At 44.5% G+C, this 15,230-nt stretch overlaps 1 protein-coding gene across 2 annotated transcripts; it reads right to left on the reverse strand.

The window, feature by feature from the left end:
* Window positions 1-7,966: 7,966 nt before the first annotated feature.
* Tlr2 (toll like receptor 2) lies at window positions 7,967-13,491 on the reverse strand. Of its 2 annotated transcripts, none has more exons than XM_021158462.1 (3): window positions 13,245-13,491; window positions 12,615-12,862; window positions 7,967-10,484 (listed from the first exon to the last, which is right to left on the reverse strand). In XM_021158462.1, the coding sequence occupies exon 3, from the start codon at window positions 10,467-10,469 to the stop codon at window positions 8,115-8,117; it is 2,355 nt and encodes a 784-aa protein (XP_021014121.1). In that variant the 5' UTR covers window positions 10,470-10,484; window positions 12,615-12,862; window positions 13,245-13,491; the 3' UTR covers window positions 7,967-8,114. The 2 variants fall into 2 exon arrangements, with proteins under 2 accessions (XP_021014121.1, XP_029330638.1); XM_029474778.1 differs by having other exon boundaries at window positions 7,973-10,484; window positions 12,650-12,862; window positions 13,245-13,400.
* Window positions 13,492-15,230: the final 1,739 nt, after the last annotated feature.

Consider the following 15,230-nt stretch of genomic DNA (forward strand, 5'->3'; position numbering starts at 1 on the left):
CAAAGAAACCCATGTTGTCCAAGTCTGTTGTTGTAGATACCCCAACATTGTCTTTGGGTTGGCCAGCAGTCCATATTTTCATTTGTTCCTAAGTATACAGTAAAGCATTGCTCATCTTTACATCACAGCATTGTTTGTATAGCACTGTCCCCATATGCATGATCAGATCAAAGCCCTGGTGTGATGAGATGCTTGGACCGGCTATCCTTTGCCACTGCCGCCCACCTAATCCAGTCAATCAAGCCTAATGCCTTCGATATGCGTGGCTGGTGATGCAGTCCTGTTTAATCTGGACACTTTCCACTGATGCAGTGCTAAAAGTCAGAAACGGATCCAAATGCATCTCAAATGTAATGTAAACCTTTCTTCAACATTTAAGCCTTAAAACCTTCAGGGAAGAAACACAAAGATATCCCATATGGAATTCTGCAGTGTTTTTTTTTTCCTTTTGTGCGACACACACACACACACACACACCAAGAAACCATCATTCTCTGTAGAAATTTTCCAAGTCTGGCCCTAGCTTTAAGTATGATTTACTTTTCAAATGTTGGAACAGAGCCTCTTCTGCCAATTTCAAGTGGAAATATTTTCTCTCTTCACCTCTAAAAGCCCTTAGGGATTGCTATACACGTGTGCATGTGTAATCTAAAATGTAGTCACCTTTAAGTATGCTTTTCGGGGAGTATTATTAATGGCCCATTTTAGCATGAGTCATATTAGTGAGGAGGGAGCAAATGTGAGTCACATTAGCCAGGTCAGAGTATCTGAGTCTCGCTCTGCAGCAGCTCTGCCAGTGTGCAAGCTTCCAGCACAGAAACGCTGAAGATGAAAGAGCACAATTCAGAAGAGGGAATGTTTGATGCTGGCCTCGTGATCCCAGAACTCTGTACCTGTCTGGAAGGTGTGGCTCTACGCCAGCCTTTTTAAAGGCAGTCTGTATGTGAGTTCACAACCCTTCTCAGAACATACCACTTTGTGCTAATCCAAGGACATTACAAAAATGTCCAAGATTCCAAAGCACAAAATAGTGGAAACTCTTAGTTGCATGGAGTGCTAGTCTGGAGGATTTAGATCAGTGGCCTTGCCAGGGTTCCACCTTCACAGTCCTCTGGGTTTTGTTTTTTTTTAAGGGAGAGATGTTCTATAGCATTGCTGTCAACATAGATGGGTAGCAGACTGGCCAAAAATAAATATGCTCTTGGCCTCCAAACCACATTCCGACCAATAACTGTAAATCAATCAGTACTTACCATCAACCATTTTTTCAAATCCACAATCCTGGAAAACATGGAATTTTTTTTTCATGGAAATCTTAATTTCCAAGAATGGTTAGTTTTGAAAGGTCCATTTGAACCCTCATTTGGTAAACATTTCCTACATTCCTGCTTAGCACGGGGAAAAAGGTGAATAGCCCATGGTCATGTGGTAACCTGTAACCTATGAGAGACCAGACATGCATGCAGCAAGTTATGGTATCTTAAGATCTGTCTCCGATCCTGTCAGAAAGCGAGATTCATGCCTGCTGAAGGACACTGGGAAGACTTTCTACAGATGCTGTGCATAAATGAATCTGTACTTGCTAGAGGATGAGATGTTTGTTGTGTTTATATTGTACTAAAATAATGGTCCTTTATCTGTAATTTTTAAAGTTGAAGGGGAAATCATTTAAGAAGTTATTAGAAATATTTGTAATTTAGTGGTACTGTTTATCACGCATGAGGCCCTGGATTCAGTCAGGAGGGAGACAAGGGGAGGGAAGGAGTGAGAACAACTCTAAGCTTAAGAACACACATAACCCCAGTGCCTACCAGTAGGACTCATATAAGATAACCAGTAATGCACAGATTGGGAATTGCAGAGCATGTGTGTGGGGAACACACAAATACAGGCATCGGGGGAGTGCAAAGATGCATTTGCATACAAAATACTATACAAAAGTATCCTTGTAGTCCTCATCTAATTTTTACTATAGTCAAGTAAGGCGAGAACAAGGACAAACAAGGCCAAGATGTTAAGTAAATCCAACAGAGCCATAAAGCTGCTGCAGCCGCCTTTCCATCCTCCCTGTCTCCTGCTCTCCCTAAAGTGGGGATATGCGCACTCAGAGTGAGTCACAGTGGCCTGCTGCTCCTAGACAGAACAGTCCTTTCCCGATCACCACCGGGCATTGCTCTTTACTGAACTTCCCTAACGAGCTACCCCAGCTTTCATGAATTCTGCATCCGAGGCTGGCGTATCGTCAGGAAGAAGCAGACTTGCCCTATCTGCAAAGAGAAGGTAGATCTGAAGAAGATGATCAGTAGCCAGTATCCTTCTAGACGTGCACAAAACAGTAGCTTAAGCATGTCCAGGGACGAACTGCCATCATCTTCATAAGGCTGTGGCAGAAAACTTTTGTTGCCTAACAACCTATTTCCACACGGCTTTTCCTTTAGTTTTCTGTGCCTGTGTTCCAACTCTGGCTAGGAGATTAAATACCCAAGATCATTGCACCCGATATGGCTCAGACTTTCCCTGTTGAGAGACTTAGTGGAAATGTGTTGGGGCAATTTTTAAAATAAATTGGCACAGTATGAAAAAGAATAGTGGAGATGATGAATGGATTGGTGAGCAAATAATTAGGTTGAGTGGGTTTGTGGGTAAATCATAAATAAATTAAAATTGAAACTTTAAAAGCTAAAACTGTGAGTTAGTGTGGAGAGGGGTGCTTGGGCACAGAACAAATTTTATCTTTACCCAAAATGACTTGACTTCTTTTCCTACATCTTAGGTTTTTAAATTTCTTCCTATGCTTCCTCACTTTTTAGGCTAAATCCTGGCAATAATGATATTGGAAGGACACAAAGACCCATAGACTCAGGAAGTTGATAGCAACAATTAGGACTTTCAAGAAGAAAGAAAAGCTTGTGTTTCAGTGTTTTGCCTGCATGTGCACCTGGTGCCGTCAGAGGCCAGAAAGGAAGCACTGGGTGTCTTGTAATTGGAGTTACAAGTAGTTGTAATCACCATGTGAATGCTGGGATCCTCGGGGAAGAGCAGCCAGTGCTCTTAACCACAGAGTCATCTCTGCCGTCCCAGAAACTAATACAGGATGCCCGGGAGAATAAATGCAAGTCCCATTAAGACCACAAGAAGGTAACAGCCCTCAACCAGAATTAACTAGAAAGACACAGTCCCCCACATCTCTGTCCCAAGGCTGTAATACATCTGTTCTAAGGATCAAAGGGACTCGAGCATGTCACCTCTTAAACAGAAGGGCCCTGCGAAGGTGGTATCAGCCTTGTCTTCTCATGAAGGCTGTCCTGTACGTGCTCAGTCAGAGGCTCCACAGTGCTGAGGAGGCAAGGTCCTCACTCTTCCTCCTCTGTTCCTCAGCAACCCATAGCACGAGGCTATATGGTAACTCTTGATAGTGCGCCATCGCTAACTACTACAGACCTGGACTCGTTCAGCTAGGACACAAGAAGAGCCCCATCGGTGTGTCTTTGGGTCTTAAGGCCCGGCTGTGGTTGAGGCCACCTGTGCGACTCCCTGCCCCACCCACAGGCTTAGCCCAGCCTGAAGCCACAAGTCCACTGTGTGCAAGCTATCTCCTCTCCTTCTTCATCTACTGTTCCTCCTGAAGTTCCCTTCTAGTGTGAATTGACAGGGCTCAAGAGCTTTCAGTTAATAACTTACAACACTGTGGTGAGTCCGCCTGTCACAAAGCCAGTTACCACTTTAAACTGTACTTTAAATAACAAAGAGGGATCGTGCTTCTTTGTATTCCTAGAGAGAACAAACCACAGGATGTAACATACACTCCGTTTACTGAGGTTCATGTAAGGCAAGCCTGCGATAAAAAGCCAGCCTTCATTTGTAATGTTGCTATCAGTGATACTGCACATCACTTAAGCTCTCTTGGTACAATTTATTCGTGATTACAGAGAAAACAAAAGATATGTGAACTAATATATAGAACGAACTAATGCTACTCTTGCACTGTCCCCAATCTTCTCTGCTGTGTCCACGGCTGGGAATGTGGAGCTCAGGTTTTTGCACCTGTGTTGCTTGGTTTTCCACAGACTTCTCTTTTTCCTTTTTGCAGTATCTCCCGTACCCTTATATCACTGTTTGGCCTTCATCTCAACTTTCTTTCAGAAATTGAATGTAATGTAAATAACAGTAACCAGAATGATGCAGATACTGTGGATGTTTATTTATATATTTACTTATTTTTGTTTCTTTTTCAAGAAGCAGCCTCTCAAAGTATTGCCCAGACCGGCTGCAAACCCGCATGCTCACGCATGTCTCCTGCCTCAGTCTCTCTTGTGGCTGGGACCACACCCGTCAGGGGGCCTAGCATACTAAGCTCTTTTAGTAGAGCATATTGAATTTACAGGAGTAATTGCCCCTTTGAGACATTGTTAATCATATTTATAAGTGATATTAATGGGTGTTTCTTCTGCTTTGCTCTATAGAGAACAACCCCTTAACTAAGCCTCAGCTGGGAATGCACACACATGCTATATGCAAAGATCTTGGATTGGCTCCGTTACTTGGTGGCCTGGCAGCCTGTGGTGATTAGACAAGTTCAAGGCATTAACTATTTCCTGAAGCCGGAATAGCATCACAGACTTCCACACTGCATTGCATTCTGGGGATATTTTTAAATCCCTGCTGCTGCTTTCAATATTGGCATTCTGTTTGGACGGTGGAGATGATCCAAAGAGGTCAGGAAACAAAGTCTGATGTCACACTTAACATGATTTATCTCTGTGGAAAGAATTAAAAGCTGAGCAATGGAATAAGCACACATGCTTTTTCATCTCTCCGGTAATATCCTCTCACCCATGCAGGAAGCACACTTGCTACATCTCTTCCCTCCATGGGTGTTATGCCCACTGTTTCAGAGACTTGTAGCATGTGTCACATACACAGTGATGACCATCAGTTCAACATCATCTGAAAGTCTGTAGTGATGTTAAGTACTCAGCAGCTTAAGGAGTTTGTCTTTTCTATCCTTCATATTTTCTAGCATGCAACAGCTCCGATATTGTGAAGCCTCTCTATACACACATATCTACCCTCAAAGCTCTACCAGCAGGGCTGTGGCTTTTCTGAGACCCCAAGTACTGCCAAATTCATGCCACCTAAGGGCCAAAATAAAGGAGAAATAATCACTTCTCGGTTCACAAACACCTGCCCATATGTGCACACACGGATGGGCAGCAGCACAATTCCATCTTGGTACCTAATGGTGCCTCCTTTGGAGAATGCACCAGTAGCTAAAATCAAATGCTTCTGTTTGTCTTCCACTCCACAAAGCCAAGTTTCATCTGTTGCATCTCCTACAGCAGAACTTAAAGCAGTGCCCAGCAAGAGGAACCATTCAGAAATATTTGTTGCAGAAGTAAGTCCATGTGGCAACAAGAACTTAGCCAACAGAATACATAAGACCAGTTGGAATGAACTGGTCCAAGCTGGACTCTGATAGTACTTTGAATGAGAATGCTTTCCATAGGCTCAGTGTTTAAGTGCTTGGTTCACTATTGATGCCATTGATTGGGAGGCCTAGAAAGTGTGGCAGTGTTAGAGGAAGTCAGCCACTGGAATCAGCTTTAAGAGTTTAAAGACTTGTATTACTCCAAGTTTATTCTCTCTACTTCACACTTGTAGTTCAAGATATGAGCTCTCAGCTTGTTGCTTTAGTAGCCATTCCTGCCTGCTGCCATTCTGCCCCGTCATAATGGTGATACACTCTTATTCTTTGGAGCCACAAGCCCAAATAAACCCTTCCTTCTCAAAGATGCCTTGGTCATAGTGTTTTATCCCAGCAATAAAAAAATAACCGATAGTACTGTCTGCATTTCTATTGCCATTCTGGTATTTCAAAAGCCTAGTGGAATGGCCAGTAATCTCTGAGTATAGCAAGCAAGGACTTGTTGCACCTATAGTTCCAATTTCTTCCACATTATTCCCACAAACTAGTTTCAAAGGCCTACAAAAGGTAAAAATATCAATGCAAAGAACCCACTTCTTGGTACCATTTCCTTTATCAGTTTCAGAGATTTTTATATTGAGGTACTTGCTCTATTTAGAGTTGATTTTTGTACAGACTGGAAGATAAAGTGCAGCTATATTCTTCTGTGTATAGATACACAGTTTTCCTAGCATCTTTTGCTGAAGATTCAGCCTTTTGTCCTGTCTGTATTATAGCTGGAATCTCTACTTTATCCCACTGGCACACATGTCTATTTTGGTGCTGCTACTATGCTAATTTTATTATTATGGCTCTCCAGTATAGTTTGAAATCAGCTATGGTGACACTTCTAGCAGCGTTCCTTTCGCTTAGGATGACTTTCATCATGTAGGGGTTTTTTTTTTTTTTTCCTTCCAAATGAATTGTGGAGACTTTTTTCCTAATTTTATGAAGAACAATATATGAGCTTTCATTGGTGTCACAATGGCTCTGTCGTCTGCTTTTGATAGAAATGCCACTTTCATAATGAAATACTTTGCATCTATGAGCAGAGCAGACCTTAGTGTCTTCTTCAGCCAGGCAAACAATGTCACCATTGACAGTAGCCTAAAAGAACCCCCTAGAGGTGGGCATTAAATTTCACTGACAACTGAAAACACCTCTACAATGAAAATGGTTAAGACATTGAAGAAAGAAATTGAGTGTGTCTACTACTGGTTATAGGAGGTTATTGGTGTGTGTGTGTGTGTGTGTGTGTGTGTGTGTGTGTGTGTGTGTGTGTGTAATTTTGCATCCGGCCACTTCGCTGAAAGTAGTTTTCATTTCTATGAATAATGAAGATTAAAGGTCATTTTAAACTTACCAAACAATGAAGCCATTTCTATTGTGGTTTAAATTATTTAAAATTGATAATGGATCAAGTCAACACTTCTCTGGCTAAATATATAGTTATAGAGAGAGAAACGAGTTTTTGTTTGGCCTTTCTGGGTCATTTGGTGATGTGGAGACGCCTGTGTGAAGTGGGATAGTAGGAAGTACATTTATTGCTGTGATGGATTTCTGTGGTTTCTCCTCAAGGATAACAATAATCTGAATATGTTCACTTATTTCACAGGCTGGCCTATGTTTTCTGCCCAGTTCTCTCCTGGGAGCTTGTGAAAGAAAGAAACATTGTATAATTTCCCACACTAAAGCTCATTACACACTAGTGAACTTCTTCCTTAAGGTCATTTTTCTATGAACAGGGTCTCTAATCTCTCTGCTAGTGTACATAATAGGAACATATCTACATATGAACAGTCCTATAAAAATAAATAATTTCCTATAAAACAGTAACATCAGTAGCAACTATCTACAACTATCTAACGTCACAGTACCCCTAGGTCCCTTTTGGATAAGTCTGATAGCCTTGCCTCCATAATCCTTCTGGCCACAATGGCAACCAGGAAGTATGGTTTTCTTCTACCTCAGCTCAAGCCCTGTGCATAATCCAGCATGCACAGACCTTGCTGCCCATTTTTAAGGATGGGAAAAAGTTTTGGGTTAGGCCAAGTGACTTGCTCAAAATCACACATCTGTTTACCTAAGTATCTCTGACTCCAAAACCCAATTAACCACATAAACCCAGCTCTGGCCAAGAATTTGAAAGGGGTCAAGGAGGTTCATTTCCTTGTGCTTGTGGTTCCCAGCACAAGAAGAAAGTTGCCGAGAATCAGTGAAGAACCCTTAGTAAAGAATATTCCGTTAAAATGTGATACATGATCAAACCTTACTTATAAACGTTCAAGGCAGTGGAATCTACCACATATGGAGTTATTTTGAATCATAAGAAGCCTCTGAGCATATAATTATTTTAAAAATCTTTTGCTCACATTTTCTTTTTCAGACTGGATACAGGCACTAAACCGTCAGTCTAAATGTGCTGTCTCCAGATGTTCTAAGTGAACAGGTTATTCAGATATCAATACAGGAAAGAGATAAAGAAAAACAGAGAAACCGGTCTCCTGATGTCACATATTTATATAACAGTATTCAAGACAAAACTCATAGTTAATATCCTCAATAATACAATTCTATGTTACTTATAAACTTTGTTACAGTTTGTGTCACAAAGACCTTAGTTAAGGAAGTCAGGAACTGGGTGGAGAATCTAGGACTTTATTGCAGTTCTCAGATTTACCCAAAACACTTCCTGCTGGCCTTCATCCAAGGGCCACTCCAGGTAGGTCTTGGTGTTCATTATCTTGCGCAGTTTGCAGAAGCGCTGGGGAATGGCTTTCTTCTCAATGGGCTCCAGCAAAACAAGGATGGCCGCGTCATTGTTCTCGTCAAAGAGCCTGAAGTGGGAGAAGTCCAGTTCGTACTTGCACCACTCGCTCCGTACGAAGTTCTCAGAAAGCACAAACACAGTTTTGTGGCTCTTTTCGATGGAATCGATGATGTTGTCAATGATCCATTTGCCCGGAACAAAGTCCCGCTTGTGGAGACACAGCTTAAAGGGCGGGTCAGAGTTCTCCAGCTGCTGGACCATGAGGTTCTCCACCCAATAGGAATCCTGCTCACTGTAGGAAACAAAGGCATCATAGCAAACGTCCCTGCAGGGAGCTTTCTTGGGCTTCCTCTTGGCCTGGAGCCACGCCCACATCATTCTCAGGTACCACAGTCCGTGGAAATGGTGGCACAGGGCACCTACGAGCAGGATCAACAGGAGAAGGGCACAGCAGACTCCAGACACCAGTGCAGCCTGGTGACACTCCAAGACGGAGGGCCGGGCATCCTGAAGCCTGTGGCCGTGCAGGCGAGGCGGAGAGTCACACTTGTAGCTGTCTGGCCAGTCAACCAGGACTTGAGCCAGAGCTGGCGTGTCCATAGTGAAGGATAGGAGTTCGCAGGAGCAGATGAAGTGGTTGTCGCCTGCTTCCAGAGTCTCCAGTTTGGGAAAAGAACCAAGTTGGTCTTTAGAGAAAGTACTTACTGCATTCTCTCTGATTTTCATGACCAGCAACACAGGGAACAATGAAGCATCTGGGAGCGTTTTCAGCTTATTTCTGGAAATATAGAGCTCTTGCAGCCGAGGCAAGAACAAAGAAAATGAATCAAGATTGTTGTTACTAACATCCAACACCTCCAGCGTCTGAGGAATGCACGTTTTTACCACCCAGATCCCTGTACTGGACAAATTCAGGAAGCGCATCTTTTCTGGCCACTGACAGCTGTCAGGCATAGGATGAAAAGTGTTCCTGCTGATGTCAAGGGCAGTCAGGTTTTTCAGAGTCAGCAAAATCTCTCCTGTTTTTTGCATTGATCTCAAATGATTCTGGCTCAAAACTAAGGTTTGTAGAGAAGGCCAGGCTCCATTACAGGCTGAGTTCTTCAAATATTCTTCAACCATCAGATTTTCGCTGAGGTCTAAGAATTCTAATGATTTTAAATGCTGCGAGAACGAGCAGGGAACCAGGAAGACCTTGCTGTTCTCTACTGTGATTCGCTTCACCTTCTCCAGGAGGGAATAGACAGTACTCAGGTCATAAAACAAATAGAACTGGGGGATGTGCAACCTCCGGATTGTGACTGTTTCTACTTTACCTAGCTCTCTCACTAAGTCTGACTCCGAGGGGTTGAAATCGCCGAGCCCATTGAGGGTACAGTCGTCAAACTCTACCTCCGACAGTTCCAAGATGTAACGCAACAGCTTCAGGAGTTCGTTAAAGCTTTCATCCGTGAGAACCGAGTTTTGGAATGCCAGCTTCCTCATCGGCGAACTGATTTCACCTACGGGCAGTGCTGAAAATTGGAACCTGGCCAAATTAGTATCTCTTAGTTCTAAATATCTCACAGAACTCAGAATATCTGCAAAAATCTCCAGCAGGAAAGCAGACTCACTTAAATGAAGAGTCAGGTGATGGATGTCTCGGATCGACTTTAGACTTTGGGACTGATAATTCCGGAGATTTAATGCCTTAATTTCAAGTTCATTGAGAGAAGTCAGCCCAGCAAAATCTATTCTCCTTATCTCACTGAAAGTCTTTACATGTCCTACCCTGAGGGTTTGTAAATTTGTGAGATTGGGAAAGAGAGCTGTTACCCCCAGTGTCTGGTAAGGATTTCCCATTAAGTCTAAGTATTTCAAAGAGGAAAGGGGCCTGAACCAGGAAGAAGATAAACTAGATAGGTGATTATCAGACAAATCCAAATGTTCAAGACTGCCCAGAGAATAAAAGGCATCTCCCTCTATTGTGTTGATTCTGCTGGACTTCAACCTCAGAACCTGGAGGTTCACACACGCTCGGAGGTCACCATGGCCAATGTAGGTGATCTTGTTGAAAGACAGGTCAAGGCTCTTCATGGCTGCTGTGAGTCCGGAGGGAATAGAGGTGAAAGACCTGGAGCGGCCATCACACTCCCCAGAAGCATCACATGACAGAGACTCCTGAGCAGAGCACCCTTTGCTGAAGAGGACTATTATGGCCACCAAGATCCAGAAGAGCCAAAGAGCTCGTAGCATCCTCTGAGATTTGACCTTAAAACAAACGAAGCTCATGTGAGTGAGTGTGTCTGAGGGCATATCATTATTATCACGCTTATTCACATTCTCTCTGTGTCTCTCTGTCTCTGTCTCTGTGCCTCTGTCTCTGTCTCTGTCTCTGTCTCTCTGTCTCTCTCTCTCTCTCTCATGCAAGGAATAAGTTACAGGCAAACACAATACATGAATGAAAATTAAAAATTAATTTTGTTATATACAGTAGCACTAGCAGATGAAGAAATGCAAAAACAATCATCTGGGAGGCAAAAACAACAACAACAACAACACAGGACTCAATAAATGTGGGTTGAACATAAACAGATGGATGAGAATGAACAAGTCAGTAGTTAAAGAAATGAACTAGATGTGGCCTATGGCTCTCTGGTGGCGGGCTCCTGTCTTTAACGCTCACCAAGGATGTCTCTTACTCAACTCATTGCTCCCTTGGTCCATGATCTCTCACTGGGCACGGAAACAGTCTACTCTCATGCCCACTCACTCTGCCTTGCTCCTACTACTACCAGACAAAAGGAATGTCTAGAGCCCTAGGCAGAGAGGCGTCAATAGTCTGCCCAGTTGAGGGAGACATTCAGGCCCCCAGAACCTTCTCATTCTGCTGAGTTAAGTTCTCAGAAAGCTGTGTCCAATCCCGGATTGGCTACTTAGATGAATGAAAAGGAAATAAGATAGTTTGCCTCACTTCCCCAGTATGCTTTCCTGGGAGAATCCAAGGCTCGTCTCCCAGGGCACCTTCTGGGCCCTATACCCTGTAGCTGTTCCATGCAACCACACATACTGTGGTCATCTTTGCTCAGTGAAGTAACGCAACAATTTCCCAAAATACATTTTATGCTTCTGTAATGGCTGGGGGATGGCATACGTGCACTACTACCCAAACGTGGAAGTCAGAGGACAATTTGAGGAAGCCAGTTCTCTCTTTCCACCATGTGGGTTCTGGGGATTGAGCTCCGGTCATCAGGCCTGGTGGCAAGTGCCACTTTATGGTATAGGTATGAGTCTGTGAGTGTTTTGCCTGAATGTGCACATGTGCACCGTGTGTGTACAGTGCCCTCTGGACCAAATGAAGACATGAGAGCCCCTATAACCATGTGGGTGTTGGGAACTGAGCCCAGGTCCTCTGAGAGAGCAGCAAGTGCTCCTTACTGCAGATCCACCTCCCTCCCACAGCTTTCTCTCGATAGCTGGTTGTACATTTTCCCCTTTAGTGCCCCTAAGGAATCTATCTCAGACACAGCAGGCAATGGGCCTGGGATGCAGCTTGTCTGTAGCACTTTGCTAGTATGCTAATGTGTTTGACCCCCAGGACTAAATAAACAGGGCACAGTGGTGGACACCTCCGACTCTGGCAGGTGGAGACAGGAAGTCAGTAGTTCAAAGACATCCACAATCACACGATGAGTTGCGGTCTCAGCCCATAAGGCCTGAGACCATCTCAAAAAAGATAAGCCAGCCGAGGATTGTAGGTTGTAGTTGTTAACTCTTTCTTGACACTACTAACTTGATCATTTAAGTGGAGTACCTTCTATTTAATATAATTAATATGTGGAGGCTTCCAATCGTTGCATTATGAACGTTATGAATTTTTTCCCTATGTTAAGTGTCCTCCCTTAAGCTTCACTTCTTTAAATGGGAGGGTGATTTTTCATTGGGCACTTATCCCGTTAAATGTTAACTTATAAATTTAGAACAAACAAACAAACAAACAAAAACCTGGTAGCTTAGAAATTTCCAAAACATACTGTCAATGTCTGGAAGTTTTTGTATTCACTAATTAAAGGTTTAAGGTGCAAATCTTCTTTGCTTAGAACAGGAAAAAAAAACCTTCGAATGTAATGAAATAAGATATTTTCCAGTACTCATAATATTTCCCTTTTGGGGAGGAAAAGGGTCTCTCCGTCTAAGTCCAGCCACCTTACCTACCATTTGCTCTTTGCTGAAGAACTTTCTGTCAGACCAAAAGCATCCAGGCAATCTGAGCGTTTTACACCTGAAATATTATTTCTCCTTTTTGAAACTAGAAAAGCCTTTTCCTCACATCTAAGATGTAAACACAAGATTTATAGAACTGAAGAAGTCATAAGATCCTTCTTAAAAGACTCCACTCACTCTTTGTCTGAGGTTTCGGTAAGTTGTCTTCTGACCTGTGATGCAATTCGGATGCTCCAGAGGTAAATGAAAAGCAGAGAAGTGAAGCCCCTACGCTCAGAAACAAGATCCTGGTCAGAAGGAAACAGTCTGCACCTCCTTGAACGACATCTTTTCCACTTTTAGGTCGCAGAGACTGCCGTCCAACCTTCACCTTCCGAAACTATGATTGTGGACACATCTCCTGCCAGTGACCGCCTGCCCGGAGCCTGGGGACAAGAGAGGGATGGACTGGATGTAAGTTGGGACAGCGCCACCGTTCACCCTAGCTTCCCAGGGTTCAGAGAAACTACAGACACTCCCTTCTGTGACCCCAGGGCCAGAAAGGCTGTAAAGACGCAGGTCACACAGCCGCGGGCTCTGGGACAGTGGCTGCAGCTCTCCGGTGCCCCCCTCTTCCCTGGGTGTCCCTCTTCCTGCAGGGATCACAGCAGGAAACAAACATCTGGCCCCAAAGCTGACCGGCCCGGCTGGGGGCGCAGGTGCTTCACTTTGGAAACCAGGTCCCCACACAGCACAGCGGCCGCCCGGTCGATTCGACCCTGCCCGGGGAGGGGTGCAGCAACCCGGCAGCAGGAACGACCCACCTACCTAGGAGTCCTCCAGCCGCCGCTCCCCGTGCCCACTAGCCATCTGGGCACCAGCCTAGGAAGACTGAAGACCGGGAAGTGAGGGAAGGGGATGTCCCCAGGCCAGGGCCCGAACTTCCCGGTCGCCAGCACCGCCCCCGGTGCGGCAGGCGCCGCCCACAGGGGTCTGCAAGGGGAGCGGAGCCTGGCATCAGTGCTGGCAGGAGCCACAGGGCAGGCAAAACAGAACTGAGAGTCCAGAGGCTCCGTGTGGGAATTCCCCAAGTGTCCAAAAGAGAAAGCTGCCTCCCAGCTCGACTTTTGGCTGAGTTGAAGAGACACACTCTCTCTTTGATTATTGGAATGTTCCAGTTAAAAATTACAGCCCTGTACCAGTCACAGGGAGTTTTTATCAGTTCACCATGAGGAAAACACTGGAGGCCTGGACAATGATGGCTGAATGACTGGGGGGTAGCACACCTTGACCAAAACTGCCTACTTATGGATATTTTCTGTATTATCTAAATCTAAACCTGTGGTGACAGGATCCTGAACTTAGGATGGGGGCATCGTACACCCTCATTAGTTAGTTGTCTTCCTGATGTGGCTACACTGAATAGCTATATTTCTGCTGTCTACTGATAATTATTTAAATACCCGATTGAGGCCCAGAAGGATTGGCTAGACAGCCAGGGCTGCCATGACCCAGGTTCTAACTAACTACTCTAATCTCAAAATCTCACTTCTCCCTCAAACGCATCTTTTGAACTCTTTTGCTATCTCTCCATCCTCACAGGTTGCAATTTGGGCTCAGGAATATTTTCTCTTTCTCCTCCTTTTCAACACTTTGTCCTCCCCTGCCCTTATGTCTCTGGGATCCATTTCTGCTCAGCATCCGATAACAGAGTCTACCAGCCTCCATGGCAGCATTGTGCTCAGGATATGAACGGATAAGGATGGCACAGATATTTTTCTCTTTCCATGGCCCCCAGAACAGCCCTCCTTCAAAGCATGGGGAAGATCCGGGGCCCTCACTTCTATCTATGGCCTTGAAGCTAAGTGCTTCCCTTTCTCTATCCCATAGCTGCCTCTCAAAGTGATTCTGAAAACAGTGTAGATTGGTTTGCTTCATGATGGAGATGTGGCTCCATATTCCAGGTGTAAGGGGAAACCCCCTACTTTAAAACAAGTTAATCACCTGCCTCTGGTGCCTGTGATCCCACTTGACCTCGGCAAGGTGAGATTGGATGCAGAGCAAGCAACCTCACCCCCACTTTCACAAGAAAATGTCCTGTGAATCAGAAATAGCAGCTGAGATTTGAAGTCAGAAATTTTTCCCTTAAACCCAGGGGTCTCTTCCCCTCAGCTCCACATCCCTTGTCCTTATAGGTTGTCAACCTTCCTAACCCTGCAACCCTTCAGTACAGTTCCTCACGTTGTGATGACCCCCAACCATAAAATTATTTTTGTTGGTACTTTATAATTGTAATTTTCCTACTGTTATGAATAGTAATGTAAATATCATATATGCAACCACCATGGGGTCTCAACCCATGGGTTGAGAACCACTGCCCTATAGAAAAGTTACACCTCTCTCTCTCTCCCTCTCCCTCTCCCTCTCCCTCTCCCCCTCCCTCTCCCTCTCCCTCTCCCTTCCCCCCCCCCTCTGAGCTACATTCCTTAAACCTGCTGAAACCAACCGAAAACAAGAGAGAAGCAAATTTCCTCCCATACACATGTCCCTGGCGGCCATGCAAGTCAAAGAGACTCAAAGAAGGGCCAGTGTGTTGGTGCATCAAAAACCTCTTCACGAGCAAGAGTTTACAGTTCCAGGAGGTTTGCTTCCAGGGAAGAAAATGCAGCCATAGACCTCTGAGCTCTAGCACGGGTTGGCATTTCCCTGTGAGCTTCATCTTTGAAAGAGCGAGAGGCAATGCTCTTCCTCCTTGGCGGATCCAGTGTATAGATAAGAAGACTCAGACAAAGCCCCTGCTACCTTTGCTGTCAC

Source organism: Mus caroli, chromosome 3 (genome assembly GCF_900094665.2).
Source record: "Mus caroli chromosome 3, CAROLI_EIJ_v1.1, whole genome shotgun sequence".
In the NCBI taxonomy this organism is placed as follows: Eukaryota; Metazoa; Chordata; class Mammalia; order Rodentia; family Muridae; genus Mus; species Mus caroli.

Coding starts and splice junctions, on each gene's coding strand:
- Tlr2 (XM_021158462.1), bottom strand. CDS start 10,469: ATGCTACGAGCTCTTTGGCTCTTCTGGATCTTGGTGGCCATAATAGTC.